Source organism: Corvus hawaiiensis, chromosome 4 (genome assembly GCF_020740725.1).
Source record: "Corvus hawaiiensis isolate bCorHaw1 chromosome 4, bCorHaw1.pri.cur, whole genome shotgun sequence".
Lineage (NCBI taxonomy): Eukaryota > Metazoa > Chordata > Aves > Passeriformes > Corvidae > Corvus > Corvus hawaiiensis.
Window position 1 is genome coordinate 41,069,331 of NC_063216.1, and position 15,858 is coordinate 41,085,188.

General features: G+C 38.2%; 1 protein-coding gene across 10 annotated transcripts in view; it reads right to left on the reverse strand.

The window, feature by feature from the left end:
* Positions 1-303: 303 nt before the first annotated feature.
* The window catches only part of NAV3 (neuron navigator 3), a 531,757-nt gene continuing 516,202 nt past the window's right edge, over positions 304-15,858 (reverse strand). For 9 of the 10 annotated variants that reach the window (XM_048300218.1, XM_048300219.1, XM_048300217.1 and 6 more), the window contains 10 exons: positions 14,579-14,676; positions 13,843-13,938; positions 13,427-13,595; positions 12,463-12,698; positions 10,342-10,496; positions 9,436-9,507; positions 8,804-9,000; positions 8,032-8,150; positions 5,148-5,351; positions 304-2,986 (listed from right to left, as the gene is read on the reverse strand). In XM_048300218.1, the coding sequence (XP_048156175.1) occupies positions 2,867-2,986; positions 5,148-5,351; positions 8,032-8,150; positions 8,804-9,000; positions 9,436-9,507; positions 10,342-10,496; positions 12,463-12,698; positions 13,427-13,595; positions 13,843-13,938; positions 14,579-14,676 (1,466 nt within the window). In that variant the 3' untranslated portion in view covers positions 304-2,866. The remainder of the gene's footprint in view (positions 2,987-5,147; positions 5,352-8,031; positions 8,151-8,803; positions 9,001-9,435; positions 9,508-10,341; positions 10,497-12,462; positions 12,699-13,426; positions 13,596-13,842; positions 13,939-14,578; positions 14,677-15,858) is intronic. The other variant, XM_048300214.1, reaches the window with a different exon arrangement.

A 15,858-nucleotide genomic window follows, 5' to 3' on the forward strand; every position in this document is an offset into this window, starting at 1 on the left:
CACAGGTTTTGGACAGATTTTTTGTCACTAAAATCAATAGGCTTGTATTTTAAAATAATCCTGAGAATGGGGAGATTGTGAAGTTGTTTCTGGATGGCACAACCTGTTCCCACCAAGGACATAGCCATTCAAAAATCCTGCTGAATCACTGGAACTGGAAACAGTACTAAATTTCGTTTCTACAGAGATTAGTTCTGCTGAATACAGAAAAATCACATCCTTCAGTTTGTCACTTTGTTTTTATGTTCATATACTTGAAATAATATCTACTGTTAAGTGGTCCTGACTGCAAAAACACCAGACTGTGTTTTCAATAAATAATTCCACTTTAATGGCAAAGTAATAATTTAGACAGATACAGTGTGCACACCTGCAAAAAAAAAATACGCAAGCTGGTTTACAAGCTAGAGGAACAATAAACCAATAGAAAATACATCATCCAGTTAAGTCCGATGACACCAAATACTTATTAGGGTTTTACAAAGACTACAAAATTTTTCAGATGATTTATTTCACTGTTTCTATTTACAAGATATGTTACATCAAAAATGTACAAAATATAAAATGTGTACAGACAAATGTTTCACAAACAATTTCTGAGTTGTAAACTAGGTGGACTCACTGAGATGTATTGCAGGAAGTTTTGTATATGTAATATTGTGTGTTTGTGAGCTAAATATGGCAGGAAAAGATTTGCAGGTTTGCTCAGAGCACAGGTACAAGAAAGAGCAGCTTTGCTTTAGTTCTTTGAGTCAGTCAAGGTGTATGAGCTGACATTTTGCATCAGAAATGGATTCAGATTTGGGGGGCACGATGTTGGTCTGACTGAATCGTACATGCATAAATTCAGAGTTTTATTAGGGCAATAGCACCGTGTAGGAACCTCTAGATTCAGCGATGCAGCTTAGTGCCATTTGGAAACTGCATTGATTTAAGTTACAGCAGGTGGCCACAGAGCGGCCACGAGGAGTGGATAGCACCAGATACACATCCCAAAGGTAACATCCATGGAGGTGTACAGTACATGACTACACAATGCCAGAGCCCTTAGGTACCTTCTTGTTCACGTGCACCTATTTTAATCTCATGGCTCTTGTGGTAAAAGAGTGTTTCTGATTACTCTGAGCAGTCCGAATGCAGTCTGGCTGTAGCCTGCCGTGACATATGAACTTAGCACATTTTCAGACTTTTCCCCCCAAAATGTATTGGCTTCATGTAGATATTGAAACGTGCTGACTGTAGCATTGATAGCTCCTGCATAGTCGTAACAACTGTAAGTACAGGACAAACACACCAGGTAATAACAGCTTTTAGGTTTTGCATTCTGTATTTGTTTGCAACATACAGGAAATCTCAGCAAGTGAAACATCTCTTAACACCAACAGAATAAAATACAATTTTTTTTGTTTGTTTGTTTTTGATTTGATTTGTGCAAGGCTTTTTTTTCTTTTTTTTTTTTTGTTTTTTTTTCTCTTTTTTTTCCTCTATATTTACAATACCCACCCAGTAGACTGTGCAAAACCAACCCACTTTTACAGTATAAACTCTTCCTCTTCCACAGTGGACATCACTGCTTCAGTGTTCTTTTATGCTGAATTCTTCATGTACAACTATAGCAATCAAAACAACATGCTGAAACTAGAAAAAGAAAAAAAAAAAACCCATATATTTGTGCTCATGCTGCATCAAGTGCATCCAGCTCTGCTGGATAAGTATTCAAAACATCTATCCTCCAAAAATTCCGTTCCATGGGACCAAATGGATTTGAGCCGATTTTGTCAGCATTTAGGTGGCAGTGAAAGTGGGTTTGGGTTCCTTGTGTACTTCTGAGGGTAGGCAGAGAAATCTATTCACAAGATAAAAATATTATATAGCAACTGTTCTTTCTCGTATCCATTACTTTAAAAAATCATGATATACAGATATGAGGCTACTATGTTAACTGATGTTTTCTCATTAGTAAATGAAGAAAAAAACAGTGTAAATTACCAATGGTTTAGGAATTAAACCAACTGTAAAACTGTTCTAGAAATCTGTTTTAAGGCAGTGAGACAGCACCATAAGAAATGTTCCTTCTTTCACTGAAAAGGCTCAAACAAACGAAGCCCTAAAAAGCCTTTAATCAGTGTTGGTTAATAATTGGTAGAAAACCGTTGATAAGGAGTGGGCAGGTGGTTAAAAAAGACCCTTGTGGTAAAAATAACTTTATAAAATCTGTGACTTGTGTACTAAAAACTTGATGGAGCGCATCACCGTGACCATGGCAGTTAGAATTAAATTGGCACTTATCCAGCATATCACAGTCATGTTTTCTGGTGATTGCACAATACTGTTTGTGCTTTCTGAGTTACTATCATCTTTTACTCATTTTGGAATGGACAGTAGTGTATAACACAAACACCACTGCCGTCCTGTGACCAGCACCATGTGGCACAACAGAGGTTAGAAGATAATTAGGAGACTGCATTGTTCATGCAGCACCTCAGGGTAAACTAAAGGAAAAAAAAACCCAAAGAAGTTTCACTGTAAACTTGTACAGAGAAACAGAGAGAGACAAAGAGAGAGAAGGAGGATAAGGGAAAAAAAATATTCCAGTTTGGCTAACACGTGTGCAATCTGCTCAGATGCCCTTGGTCTAGGGCACTTTCCAGTTGACAAATGGAGTCTCACTTGGCTCCATAGGTATTGAAATTAAACTAATTCAAGCTTTCCACTTCAATTTTTCTTCCTGACTTTGCAGAGTTAGGTCTCCTGCCTACCTACAACACACCATTCTTACTCAGAGACCTCGATGTGCTGCTTTAATACTGGCAGTGGTCTAGTGGAAACAGATTTTACCATCATCCTACAGCAAGATTTGTCCCTTTCAGAGGGTTGATTCAAGGGATGAATCCAAAATGTCGTCGTGGTGGCTGGTGCTATCACTGTCACAGCTCTGCGCACTCGAATAGTTGGCTGCCTCTTGAAGCCTCATTAGCATATTCATCTGAAAGAAGAAAGCAATGTTTACACAATCTCGTCTCATTTAATACTGCAGTGACCGTGTTAAAATTTAATTAAGCTCCCTTGCTGTATGAGGTGTGCTGGTATCTAGGTGAGAGACCATACAAAAGGATTTCAGAAAGGGCAGGGTGATAGTGGCTCCTATTGGCACTCTTTTCATTGCCTTCTGGTTTTTAAATAGAAGCTTAAAGGTCCAAAGAGGGACACAATGGAGCTGCCTGATAACTCTAATTCAGGGGTGAGGCCAGCTGCAGCTGCAACACTGGCAGAGGAAGGAAGCTGTATCTCAGCTGGACATCTGGGCCCATATTTGGAGACAGTCAAGCTTCCAGATAATTTTTGGATGGTGTAGATGATTACGCTGGAAAAGCAACTGAAAACATAATCACAGTAACATACCCCCTCTACAAGAGAAGGATGGGGAGGGAATGAGAGAGGGTGGACTGATGCCAGCTGCTTCATAAATGAGTCCCATCTGCTCTTGAGGGGCTGACCTCAGGAGGGGAACAGCAACAGATCCTCCTACCCAGGAGAGTAGAACCCCTCATAATTTAGGGATTACTGGTACCTGAAATCCATCTGAAAATCAGCAAATGGCAGCATTAAGACCCAGAAAATTACTTGGATGCTTGATGCCTACCTCTGTATAATGATCAGGATTTTATTTATAAAGCATCCACTTCTGCCAGCATGCTAAGGACTGCAAGCAATGTTGAGAGTGTTTTAGTGTTTTTCACGGAATAAATACGCTGTTGTTACAAAAAGCAATCAAAGAAAAACCAAAGAGAAAGATGCATTCCTATCTGTGTTTTAAACCCCTATTTCCAGTTTGTTTGGAAATCCTTACATCTCTATGCTTTCAACTTGCACGGTGGAGTTTTCTCTAGGCACTGAACAGTGTTCAACACTTTTGAGTAGCTTTTGCTGAAGCTTTGATAGGTATCCCATGCTTGTGAACACAGAATACCTGTGGTGGGTGTTCAATACAGCCTGCACATGATGTGTCCTGTTTCCACAAGTGCAGCGTCTGTCCACCCATGAGCTCCACTGCAGGTGGGGGCAAACCCTCCAGTCACAATTTCCAAGCTTCTGGCATTTACTCAGGTACAGATGCTGACCACAGTGTGCAGGGAGCAGGGGTGAATGGACACTGAACTCAGGCTGCCCATGTTTTCACCATAGTGGAGACTATGCTGTGCTGGAAGCCTGTCCAATACACTCGCTCAAAGCCCAAATCACAGGGTCAAATTATCACCTGAAAGCTTATGGAATGGGAGAGGACCTCAAATTAAGATGATTTTCTGCACTTCTTCAGGGTGCAAGGTCTATTTTTGAACATGAAACAGTGAGGCTGAGGAACCATTTTCTTAACACTGATAAGAGTTAAATGCATTTTTCTCTAAGAAATTCCCTTTTCCAAGGGCTGCCTGTATTCTAGAAATACAGTTCTCTAAAATGCTATTTTGAATTATGATAAAGGCAGTCCACAGAGAAAGCACTACACAAGAATAGCAGTTCAACACATGCATTTTAATAGTCCATTATCAGAGGAGGCAATGGTAAACCCACATGTCTGGGATCATATTTAAATAAAACAAAACATGGCATTGAGGGAAATCAATTTCTTATCATTTAATGCCACCACACTTGCATTCCTTTTACATTAAGACTGTTACACAGTCATCAGTTATCTTAAAATCTTCTGAGAAATGGGAGGATGGCTAATTTCTATTTTCACTAAATTCTCTATGATAGATAAGTTAGATAATGTGAATATTGCAGTCCTTCATTTGTATAATGTAGATGAAGACCCGCCCAATGAAAAATGATGTTTTCATGATAAAATTGATTATAAGCTGCTGAAGAGTGGTACCCAAACAATATAATGGTGAAGACCTGATACATGGTACCAGATACCAGGTACATCTGGGCAGATGGGAAATGCAAACAGTACAAGGACAAATTAACATGTTGTTGATACATGCCTTCCTGCTTCCTTTCATTTTCAACATTCTTGTAAATTACAGGAGGATTAATTTTAAAAGCCTATTTTGCACAGTAGATTTTTACTGCACAGTGTACAGTTTAACATGTGAGAGTAAAGTGTATACTGAAAAGCTTTTTCCCAAAAGTTTGAATCTTACCAAGGGATCCCCCTCTGTATCAGTCTGTGGAACATGCTTAGATGTTGTTCCTTCTTTTGCTGATGCATAACCTTCATAACCAACATCTTCGGGTCTTAACTGAAGTAGTGATGGCCACTCATGCTGTAGAGTTGCAGAGCTCCATGGATAGGTATCAGCTACCCACTTGGAGGGATCCTCCCAGGGTGCCCTCTTACCGTACATCTATATTATGGATATAACACAGGTAAGTACTCTACAGAGTTTTCAGTACCAGTTGTAACAGCAGAAAAAGAAGTTATCACAAACATCTAAACCATTTTAGAAAGAGATCTGCTTTCAGATGTTCTCAGTACTCAGGTAAGATAAGACCTTAAGAAGACCTGATCATCTCCACTAACGCTCCTTCAATACACCGAGTGGCTGCAAGTTGGAAAATACTCAGTAACTAGTGACACTTGTAGACAACAGCAAGTTCTTGATACAGTGTGAAATGAGACCTCCAGGTAATTTGCTTAAAGCATATCAGTGAAATTAACACAGACCTATCAAAAGCACTCAGGTTAATTGGATTTTGTTTCAAGTGAATTAGAAGGTCGCAGTACAGATTGTTCACTTCTCCTAGTAAAATGAGATGCTGAATCAGATGTCTGTCCACATCCTAAGTGTGAGAACTTTTAGAAGGTCAAGAGAAGAACTTCACAAGGGATGTATTTTTCCTTACTGTGAAGCATAAAATGCTTATGAATCTGGGAGGAGGACAGAGGAAGTAAAAATGAGAATACTGTAATTATAGGATATCTGGTAGCTTCCTCACTAAAATGCATCCCTGCCTGTATTGCTGTTCACAAGCAACAAGTTAACTGAGAACCCCTTGGCTGCTGCTTTAAAGATTTCTTTTAGCAGTGACAATGACACACTGGGATGGGAAGCCATTCACCAGGGCTTTTTGTAATTTCTCCCATCTCAAACAGCCTCACGCCATCCAAGAACACCCTGCTATTGGCAGGGCATGCACTCATGGAGGATATAGGTGGGCTGCACTCCTAAAGGGATTATAAGAGGGGAGGACTTTAGTGATAAAGGCAGAGTGATGAGTTGTGCTTATCACTGCAACACCTGCTGCCAGGAACTTGCTGAATGCAGAGTTCAGGTTAGGCAGCCAAGTTCCCTGTATTAGGCACAGAGGTACTCAGACTCTTTCTGCCCTACACTGAGGCTAGGTTGCTAAAACAGAGTTCTGCCTAAATAAGCCAAGAGAAATGTTCCTCAGGTAGGTAGCAGCCTAACTCCAGACTGTAGCACTTCCCTTATCTGAGATTAATAGCAACTAAACCTTTTCTGGAATCTAGAGCAAGGCTTGTAAATCCTATGTCTGACAAGTGAGTTTGCAAAGTACCTGACTAGAAAGGCAGGTTTTATCCATCTTTGGTTCCAGGAGCACTTAATTATATGATATAAAGGATTTCTGTTTATTATTAATAATTTTATTCTATGGAAGCCAACCAAAGCAGCTAAAAATTGGTACAGCTCATGAAACAAACATATTTTCTTCTATATGCTGCCATCTTCTGCTCCACAACTGAAGTTTTCATTTAAGCAGTTACCCTGTATGCTTGGGAAAATACGAGCATGAAGAATACCACTGCATTTTTATAGCTGGTCTAAACAAGTGCTGTTAATCTCACTGTGACTGTTCTATCAAATGTTTGGCAGTATTCTGTACAAGGCATAAACACTGTAATTCCCAGAGAGATAAGCAGTTTTTGGAAAGCATGAGATATTCAACAGGCAAGATTCTAAACCTCCATCGCATCAGTATGTCACTGTGTCAATACAGGTGATAAAGAAACTGCAGCCGCTTACATAGCTCTTTGCCTAGTCCATAACAATCCCCTCTGCACTGTGTAGTAATTTTTTTCAGTGTAATGTGTGGAACAAAATGCCTTTCCACAAAGCATCTTTTTAGAGGACGTAGAATTGCAGTGCATAAACAGAAAAAAGGAAAAAGGGAGAAAGCCAATTAAAGATAGGAGGGGAAATACAAAAAAAAAAGAATGGATTAATGTAAAGATTTAGGCTTGCTCCAGAGATATGGAACTATCTGAAATCCTAACCTCCTCTGGTATAACCCGGAGTTATCCTTCTGGGGAAGACCTCATTGCAGCCTTCCAGTACTTGAAGGGGCTTGTAAAAAAGAGGGGGAACAACATTTTAATGTAGGCAGAGAGTGATAGGACAAGGGAGAATGGTTTTAAACTAAGACAGGAGAGATTTAGATTAGATGTTAGGAAAAATTCTTTACTCAGAGGGTGGTGAGGCATTGGAACAAGTTGCCCAGAGAGGTTGTGGATGCCACATCCCTGGAAGTGTTTAAGGCCAGGAATTAGATGATCTTCTAGGTCCCTTCCAATCCAAGCCTTTCTATGATTCTGTGAAAACATCCTTGCTCACAGCTTTTCCCCACATGCCTGTGTATCTAACGGTCTATGTAGGTGGTAGGAGGATTACACAGACCGAAGCTATTTTCTTGCACTAGTGTAAAGCTTATTAACCATTCCATTTAGGGGTAAGCTGAGCCTGCCTTGACTCAGGGAGACAATCTGAGCTGTATTTAGCCATGCTGGGAACTCTTTAAACAATGGAAAAACCCCCACCTTCCTCCAGTCACAAAGAAACCCTCTTCATAAAATACAAGATATGTTAGTGCTGGAGCAAACAAAGCCAAATTATGTATCAGAGCAAGAGCAGGTCAAAAGGAATTTGAGTCTGCCTTCTATAACTCCTCCAAAGAGCTTCCTCTTGCAAATGCAACAACATTCATACCAGGATGCATTGTTTAAAAATAGCTTGGAGAAAGCCTTTGAAAGCAATCAAAAAAACTTCTAGGAAACAAATGAAATACCTGAAGTCCTTCTCTCACAGCTTCCAGAAGATATGGAACCAGGGAATAGTTCCAAAGGTCTGTGAACCACACTCTGGAGCCATCAACATCCATAGGGCAAGGGAGGAAGAGACGGGGACCTGAGCAGTCAAGTTGTATATTAAAAAAGGTAGAACTAGGAAACACATCTAAAATAATCTTCTCAAAATTAAAAGAACAGTACTGGAACAAGCTCAAGGTAAGAGAATACTAAAACAGGACTACATTAAAGGAGCTAACAGTCTTCTGTTATTAAAAATGAACTGGTGGATATATTCCTTAGAAATTTGCTGATAAAAAACTGGTGTCATTTAGTTCAATTTTAGGGCCTGATGAACACTTACAAAGCTATGTAAAAGCTGACATCTTTGCTAACGTAGTAATTCCATTAAAAGACCTCAGGTATAAGGGTTTTTATTGCTGTAATTATACTGCAGTGTGAAAGCAGGAGAAAAAAATAAGGCTTAGGAAAGTTACTGTTGGGGTAATTTTTTTTAAATTTAGTTTTAAAAATTGTGGTATTTTACTTGAAAGTATTTAGCAACAAAGGAAGCTCTACCAGGAAATATATATACTCTCTCATTAAACTTTCCATTTTCTTTTCAATCTTGATGACAACTAGACAAATTCCCTATACCTATGTGGTACTTCCCATTGAGACACGGCAACTTTAAAAAAAAAAAAAAATTCTTCACAAATCTCTAAAATTCTCAGCCTGCATCCTTATTTCAAACCATTCCACCAGTGGACTCACCAATGGTTACATCTGAAGAGCTGTGCGTTTCTAGGAAGCTGTTGAGATGATGCCATGTTTTGGGGATCCAGTCAATGATTTTCATAAGCTCATTATTGCGTATGTTCTTTTCTATTTCAGTTTCAATCAGTTTCCTTCTCAGATATCTGCCTAAGAAACCTTTAACAGGCTCTGTGTGATTAGCACACAGCACCCACCTGGGTAGAAGAGATAAATGTCAAGCAGCCATGAATAGAAAATACATTATTTCCGCTAAAACATATAGATAAAAGTAATATCATAAGCTTCCAAGTCTCATTAGTTAGCAAGTACAACACTGCTCCAATAAACCTCATTACTGTTCACTGTTTCCACAGAGCCATTTCAGGTTCCAGCAGGAGTTCAAGACACTGCCAAAGACAAATGAAATGCAGGAATGCAATCATCTTCAGCAACTTGCTAGAGGTGCCAGACAGTAATTTTATTTCTTTTACTTTTCCCCAACACCATTCAGAGACCCATCAATAGAGGAGAGACACTGAAACTAAAATACTTTACTGTGATGAGACACAAGACCAATACTTGTCAAAGAACTGGGCTTAGAAGCAGGGAGCTGTGCAAACATGGCCACAGTAAATACAGAGTGAATGTACCTGAAATTGTGATGCATCTCCAGATTTGGTGAAGAAGAAACTCCCTGGTTCATGGTTCCAATAATATAGGGACTGGAAAGATAAAAGCAGTAAGATTTTTTGAGGGAGAATTTATTCAAATATTCAAAGTATATTCCTTCTTATTTTCTGCACTAGGCCAATTTCAAGAGTCTCTGGATGTATTGTAGTCATATATTTAAAATATTTCTGAGGTACCCTTTTTAAAATGCTTATTGTACGATTTCCCTCTTTGCATATATGTAGTTTACTAGCGCTCATCTGAAAAAATAAATGAAGCAACCCTGTCTTAATGTAACTCATAATTTGGCAGTAGGCTTAGCTTTTTAATTTCAAAAGCCAGTGAATGTCATGAGACATTGCATGCAACGATTTTATGAAGGGAAGTCCCTCTGATGTCACCTTTACAGCAGAAATAACCAATGTTACACGGCAGTAAAAGTTCTAGAAAACATTATTTTTACTCTTGCTTGAGAGTAAAGGACAGTCAGCCAACTTTGTACTTATGCACTGCTCCAGGAAAACTATGGGAAGGGCAAATCTGCTAGAAACACAGCTGCTTCTGCATGGCATGGTTTATCCCAAATTCCACACTTACAAAGTGTAAGCTGTTCTCATGGTACTAATGAGAAGTGTTTATGTACATTCTTAAATTTCATGGTACATTTACATCTTACTGAGAAGCATGGGAGTCATGTAAATGAAGTGAAGGAGCCAACTAAGTACTTGGCTGAAGAGGGTTAAAATTATTGAAGCACGTAACAGCCTTGCAGATGGCCTATGGGAGTCTAAATGTTCACTGAGACATTTTATTTTGCAAAATAACAAAGAGCTTTTACTGTTTTAATTGCAAAACAAGTGCAAGGAGAGAGAAGAGGTAATACCTACCATTTATTGTATTTACAGTTGAGGAAACCATTGAAGATGTCACTTAGTGAACTGATGTGGTGGAGGTTATCAAGAATTATGACGACAGGGAGGTCAGCACCATTGTTGTCAGCACTGCATTGCTCAGCTAGGTTTGCTAGATATTGTCGCAGATCCTTCCATAGAATTAGTAAGAAAACAAAAATAAAATCACAAAAAAATGCCCCAAGCCCAGAAAAGATTAATTCAATTAGACCATAGATGTAATTTCACTAGAAAAAAATTTGGGAAGATAAAATGACTGCTAAAGAGATTTCCTTCTGTGGATCGATCACTCAGCTGGATCGGCACATGCAGGAAACCATGCTGCTTATAGAGGGCAACACTGAACCACATCCTAGGAAAAAGAAAAGTGCTAAACACAAGGCAAATGACTGAAGCATTCTGAGTTGGTGGATATATTCCTTAGAAATTTGCTGATAAAATAGCTTATCTCCAGAGGAAAATAGTTTGCAATAAAGTATGCCATTTCCAATGGGCTGAGATACTCATGTTAATTTTCGGACCTTTGTTCTTACGAATGCCACATTCATATAACAAAAAACCCCACCACACTGTCACACAATTTCAGTATATTGAACTGCTGCTTTAGATATCTCATTTCAGCACTCTCACCGAAAATCTGCCTGCCCTCTTAAGGATGCTTTATCACACCTCATAATAAAATTTGTGGTGTAAATTCTTTCCTGTCAGCTGTCTGGCTGCTGTTTAGTGTAGAAGTAAAAGAGAGCTTTCTGTAACCAAAACATTTCATATTTTTGTCAACACTTTGTTGCTCTTGAGGATCTGGGCTAGTCAAGTTTTACAGCTGGATCTCTAGAGGTATCTAATTTTGTCAGGGTTGGAAATACTCAGTATCATGGACAAAGTTCCTATTGACATTTTATTTTCTGGATCAGGGATAGCCGAATCTTTTCTTCTTTAATGTGAACATGCACCTTTTTTATTTCAAGAAAGATTTTTCTTTGCCTTTTTATGATCAGGTGTCTCTCAGGGAACATTATGGGTTTCTTCCATGGAATAGTACCATCTGTATTGTACCCTTGGTATTTGACAATATTGTTTTTTGGGTTTTTAACTCAAAAGTTCTACATAAATTCTGATAGAAGTAAAGGAAAAGGGGAAAAAGCCCCCAACCAATCCAATCCCAAAAACAACAGCCAAACACCAAAACACACAGATCCAGCAATTTACCAGAAATCCAAAAGCTTGTTCTTTTGTGGGACAATTTTCTTTACAGATGTGTATGATATAACAACAAAACATAAACACATTCCCTGCCAAAGTAAATGGCATCATAAATCCTCTGTACAAAGACAGTGAAAAGCAGGGTTTTTTGCCAGAATGGTCCTCTTGCCCCTTTGGGATCTTCTTCCTCCTTACATTACGTTAGCATTCACTATGTTCTGTGTAAATCAGAAAGCTTGGGGCAACCCTTTCATTTTTTTCCCCCCAGGTACCAAGTTAGGAGTACACCCAATTCAGGACAGCCAAGTGAATAGCCTTATCTGTGGCTAGCACAGTAGTCATGCTAGAAGCCTGATAATCTGAGCCATGTAAATCATTAGGAATGTGACATGATGTGTGAGGCAATTTCAGTATGGTCAGCTTCCTCACTGATGCACACCAGAAATCATGATGGTTGTATTTCTCCAGTGCTGATTAAGAAACTGAGCCCAAGACAGTAATTCCAAATCCTCACTTTGAAATCCTTGTTAACAAAGGATGATTTCATCATAATAAAAAAGCAAGTTACACTAGTATTACTATATATCCAACCTTCTGACAAAGAAATTACAGACAGTCCAAAAATTTAATTTACATAGGAGTTGGACTCTGCATCTATACTTAAAGTGGGTTTCCTCAAGAGGGGAAAAATTGAGTCTTCCTTGACAGTGCTTCAGTGGTTTGTTTAGAACAGAAAGATCTGGCCCCTGTACATCACTAGGATTGGAGACTGAATTCTTGTAGGAAGAAATGCTAACTGAGCAGCAAAAGATAATATTAACACAAATTAATAGAATCTGTTCTGCATCATCGCTACGAACTGAGCAATAGGTTATGTTTTCAACTGTAACTTACCTTGCTTGACTTGTGATCTATGTTAAAAGTTGCAATTGCATCCTCAGTTTTTTTTCTGCCAGATTTAGTTATAATATATTCAGCCAGCCTGTTAGCTAAATAGGTCTTTCCTGTGCCACTGGGTCCCGACAGAATAATTCTGCGATGCTCCATCAGTAAATTAAAGTACCGTTGGGTAATTGGCTTAGGAAGTAATGTGTCAAACACAAAACTATCCAAACTGTTTTCTTCCACTCCTGGGGATAAAAGAAAAGAAAAATGGCCTGTCTTATCCTTGCTAAGGTAGTAATTTGGCCCAGCACCTGACTGTATCAGTGCTATGCCCAAAGCAAGGTAAGACACATCTTAAATCAAATCCCTACTAAGGACTTCTTTGCTGTGGAATTACTGATATACTTCCACAAAAATTAAACAGCAGTAGTGAGTTGAGATGAGTGGGAGAGATGCAATCAAAATAAATGTGAAGAGAAGGCTCAGTGAGGCAAAGATACATGTTTCAGACATTACTGGCAACGATGACAAAAAAAAGGTCAAAGTGACAGCCACAAGGGTTACCAGTTGTCACACCAATGTATGTAAAGTTCCCCTGAAGGTCCCCTCTCCCCTCCAACAGCAAATCCCTAGAGCTTTTGAAATGTTTAGAATTTTTCCTGTGAAACTGAATAAAGCATAAATATTTCTCATTGTAATCTCTGTTTTGGGTTTCATTTTTTTGCCACTGTTTAGAAATCTGTACTTTGGTGTGATTTGGCAGTCAGGCAGGGGAGGACAGATATCCCTAGATTTCCCTCAAAAGGCCGCAATGCAATAGTTATTATGCAATGTCTTACAGACAGTTTATGTGATAAATGTGTCCTCAAACTAGAGACAATAAAGATCAGGTGTAAGAAAAACTAATATGAAAGGATAGGGAACTGCAGTGTAGGACTCTACAGTACCTGCAGAAGTATTCTTTGGGTTTTACCTTTCAGGTTCACAGTGATGACGTTATTATCTCCAACCAGATATCCACAAGGCAGCAGTTCAGGCACTTCTAGGCTATGGGCTCTAATTACATCCCCTATACAGTAGCTAGCAATGCAGTCAGAGCTTAAACCCAGGCTAGTAGTTGGATCCACTCGAAAAATATACTCCTGAAATTATATGAAAACATAAAACATAAAAATATTTACTGAAAGAAAGCAATTTGGAAAACTGCCTATAGTCATAAGAAAAAGAACAGTGACATTAAGAATAAAGCTTAATAGTGGTGTTAACTATATATCAAAAAAACCTCAAACCAAACCAAAAACTTGGCAAGACAACTCAAAGAATACAGAAATTTTCTAGCATGAAACAGAAAATTGTAATAATACTTAAGCTAATTTTTCAGTGTCTTACCTTAAAGAGACGTCTGATTACACCATCTAAAACATCCCACTTTGTTTTTCCACTGACTCCAATTGATCCTATCAGGTATGCATGTGGCTTTTGATCCTGGAAAGAGAGATTTTTGGAAACTAGACTAAAAATGGTGCTAATTCGTTTTCTATGAAGATCCATAGTTTTCCCAATGCAGAATAAGAATATTATTTAGAATATGATGTTACAACTTTGGTAATAATCTCTGTGCCAGAAATAGGTATAGATTGTATTACTTTGGTACATCTTTATAAAGAAGGGAATATAGAATCTTGTTCTGCTCTTTGATTGCATCTGTGTCTTTAAAGAGATGACTAAAAATAAAGGTTGCACGGTATTTATAATTTTTTTAACACAGAACATGAAAACACGACAATGCAATTTCTCAGCAGCAAATTCACAGTTGCACCCTAAGGAGTCCAAGGCACAGATCTAACTTATAATGACTTTTAAATGGAGATAGAAGTCTCAGGACATCCTATTACTAATTAAACTGAAAATTGGTAGTGTCTAAGCTACCACAAAGGCAGAATGAGGCCATATAACATTAGTCTGTAGAATGTGCCTCCCTGTATTGAGCATATATGACAGAGAAGAGAGCTGCTACCTATAGGAAATTTCCCTTCAGTTCCTTGCTTAAAATACCGAAAAAAATGGAGCTACTACGTTCCAGCATTTGCTTGAGCTATAATTCTGCTCTGGGTAATGCACTTACCTTGGCTCGACTATAGCCCTTGTTTATAGTGACTAAGATTTTGACACTATGACCATCTTTGTGGAGTGCTCCATCAGTGACATCATCCAACAAAATATCTGCATTAAAAGAAGGGAAGTGATCAGTCTGACAAATCACATCAATTCTGTTCACATCATTAGTTCAGTATTTGTTCAAAGGATTTTTTGGTTAAAAAGAAAGGCTGCCATGACAACAACTTGCAATTGTTATAAACTGCACTTATTCCTAATTCACCATTTCTGTTGGAGGTGACAAAAAAGTTACCAGTTGTCAATTTTTGAAGGAACATTAGGAGTTTTAATCATGTAAAAATGAATAGAGAATCCACAAATAAATAAAATCTTGCATTATAGTCTTGTCTTTGCTTTTCCTCTTGGAACTTTTTCAAAATTACAATATGTTCACAAAGTAATGTTGTTTAAAAACTAAATTAAGTTTATGTCTTTGGGCACTCAGTTGTCGCCTTTAGAATGTTTTAAGAAGAGAAAACAAGAAATCCTTGCATTGATATTTTTGCTGTTAAGTAAAACAGCATTTAATTTCACTTTCCAGATGATTCCTTTATCCTCTGTACATATGGCACGGATAGAAACTTTTTCACCTCCACTAGAAAACCACTTTGGATTCCTCCAGAATATGGGACTCTATTTTCAGCCATTCCTCTAAGGAAAGGTTTCATTTTTCTTGGATGTAAAGAGTGATTTTGATCTGCTCTGCACCTCTGCTTCTACCACTTCATTAACTCCTAAAATGAGAAAGTTGATGTATTTCTATTAAAGGCTGGGCCTACAGCTTTATTGCAAGTGATAAAACTGCTGCTTTCTTCTAGAAGTTCTCTCTGAGGTTTTACTGTTAGACATTTAAACTAACTATAAAATTAGATGAGATTATGGATTTGCATTTTCTTCAAATTTGCATTTTCTTCAAAGGCCAGCACAGTAATCCAATAACCTAAGCCCTGTTCGTTCTTAGTCTGAAAAACATTGACTTCATGACATAGTCTGCACAAGGTCAGATTGCAGCCAAATTAAATGAGGTCCCAGTAAGATTCAGTCACAGTTCAAAGGAAAACCAAAGAAGGCTTATGAATATAATTTCAATTAATGTATTAAAAAATTAGCTTTCATGTAAAAAGTTTGATAATTACATCCAGATCTAGAATGCAGATTCTGCTTTTTTTTTTTTAATTCATTGAACAAAGAAGCATTTTTTTCTTTTTTTGTGAGCTTTAATAAATCTATGCTTGCTTTTTTCCAGGC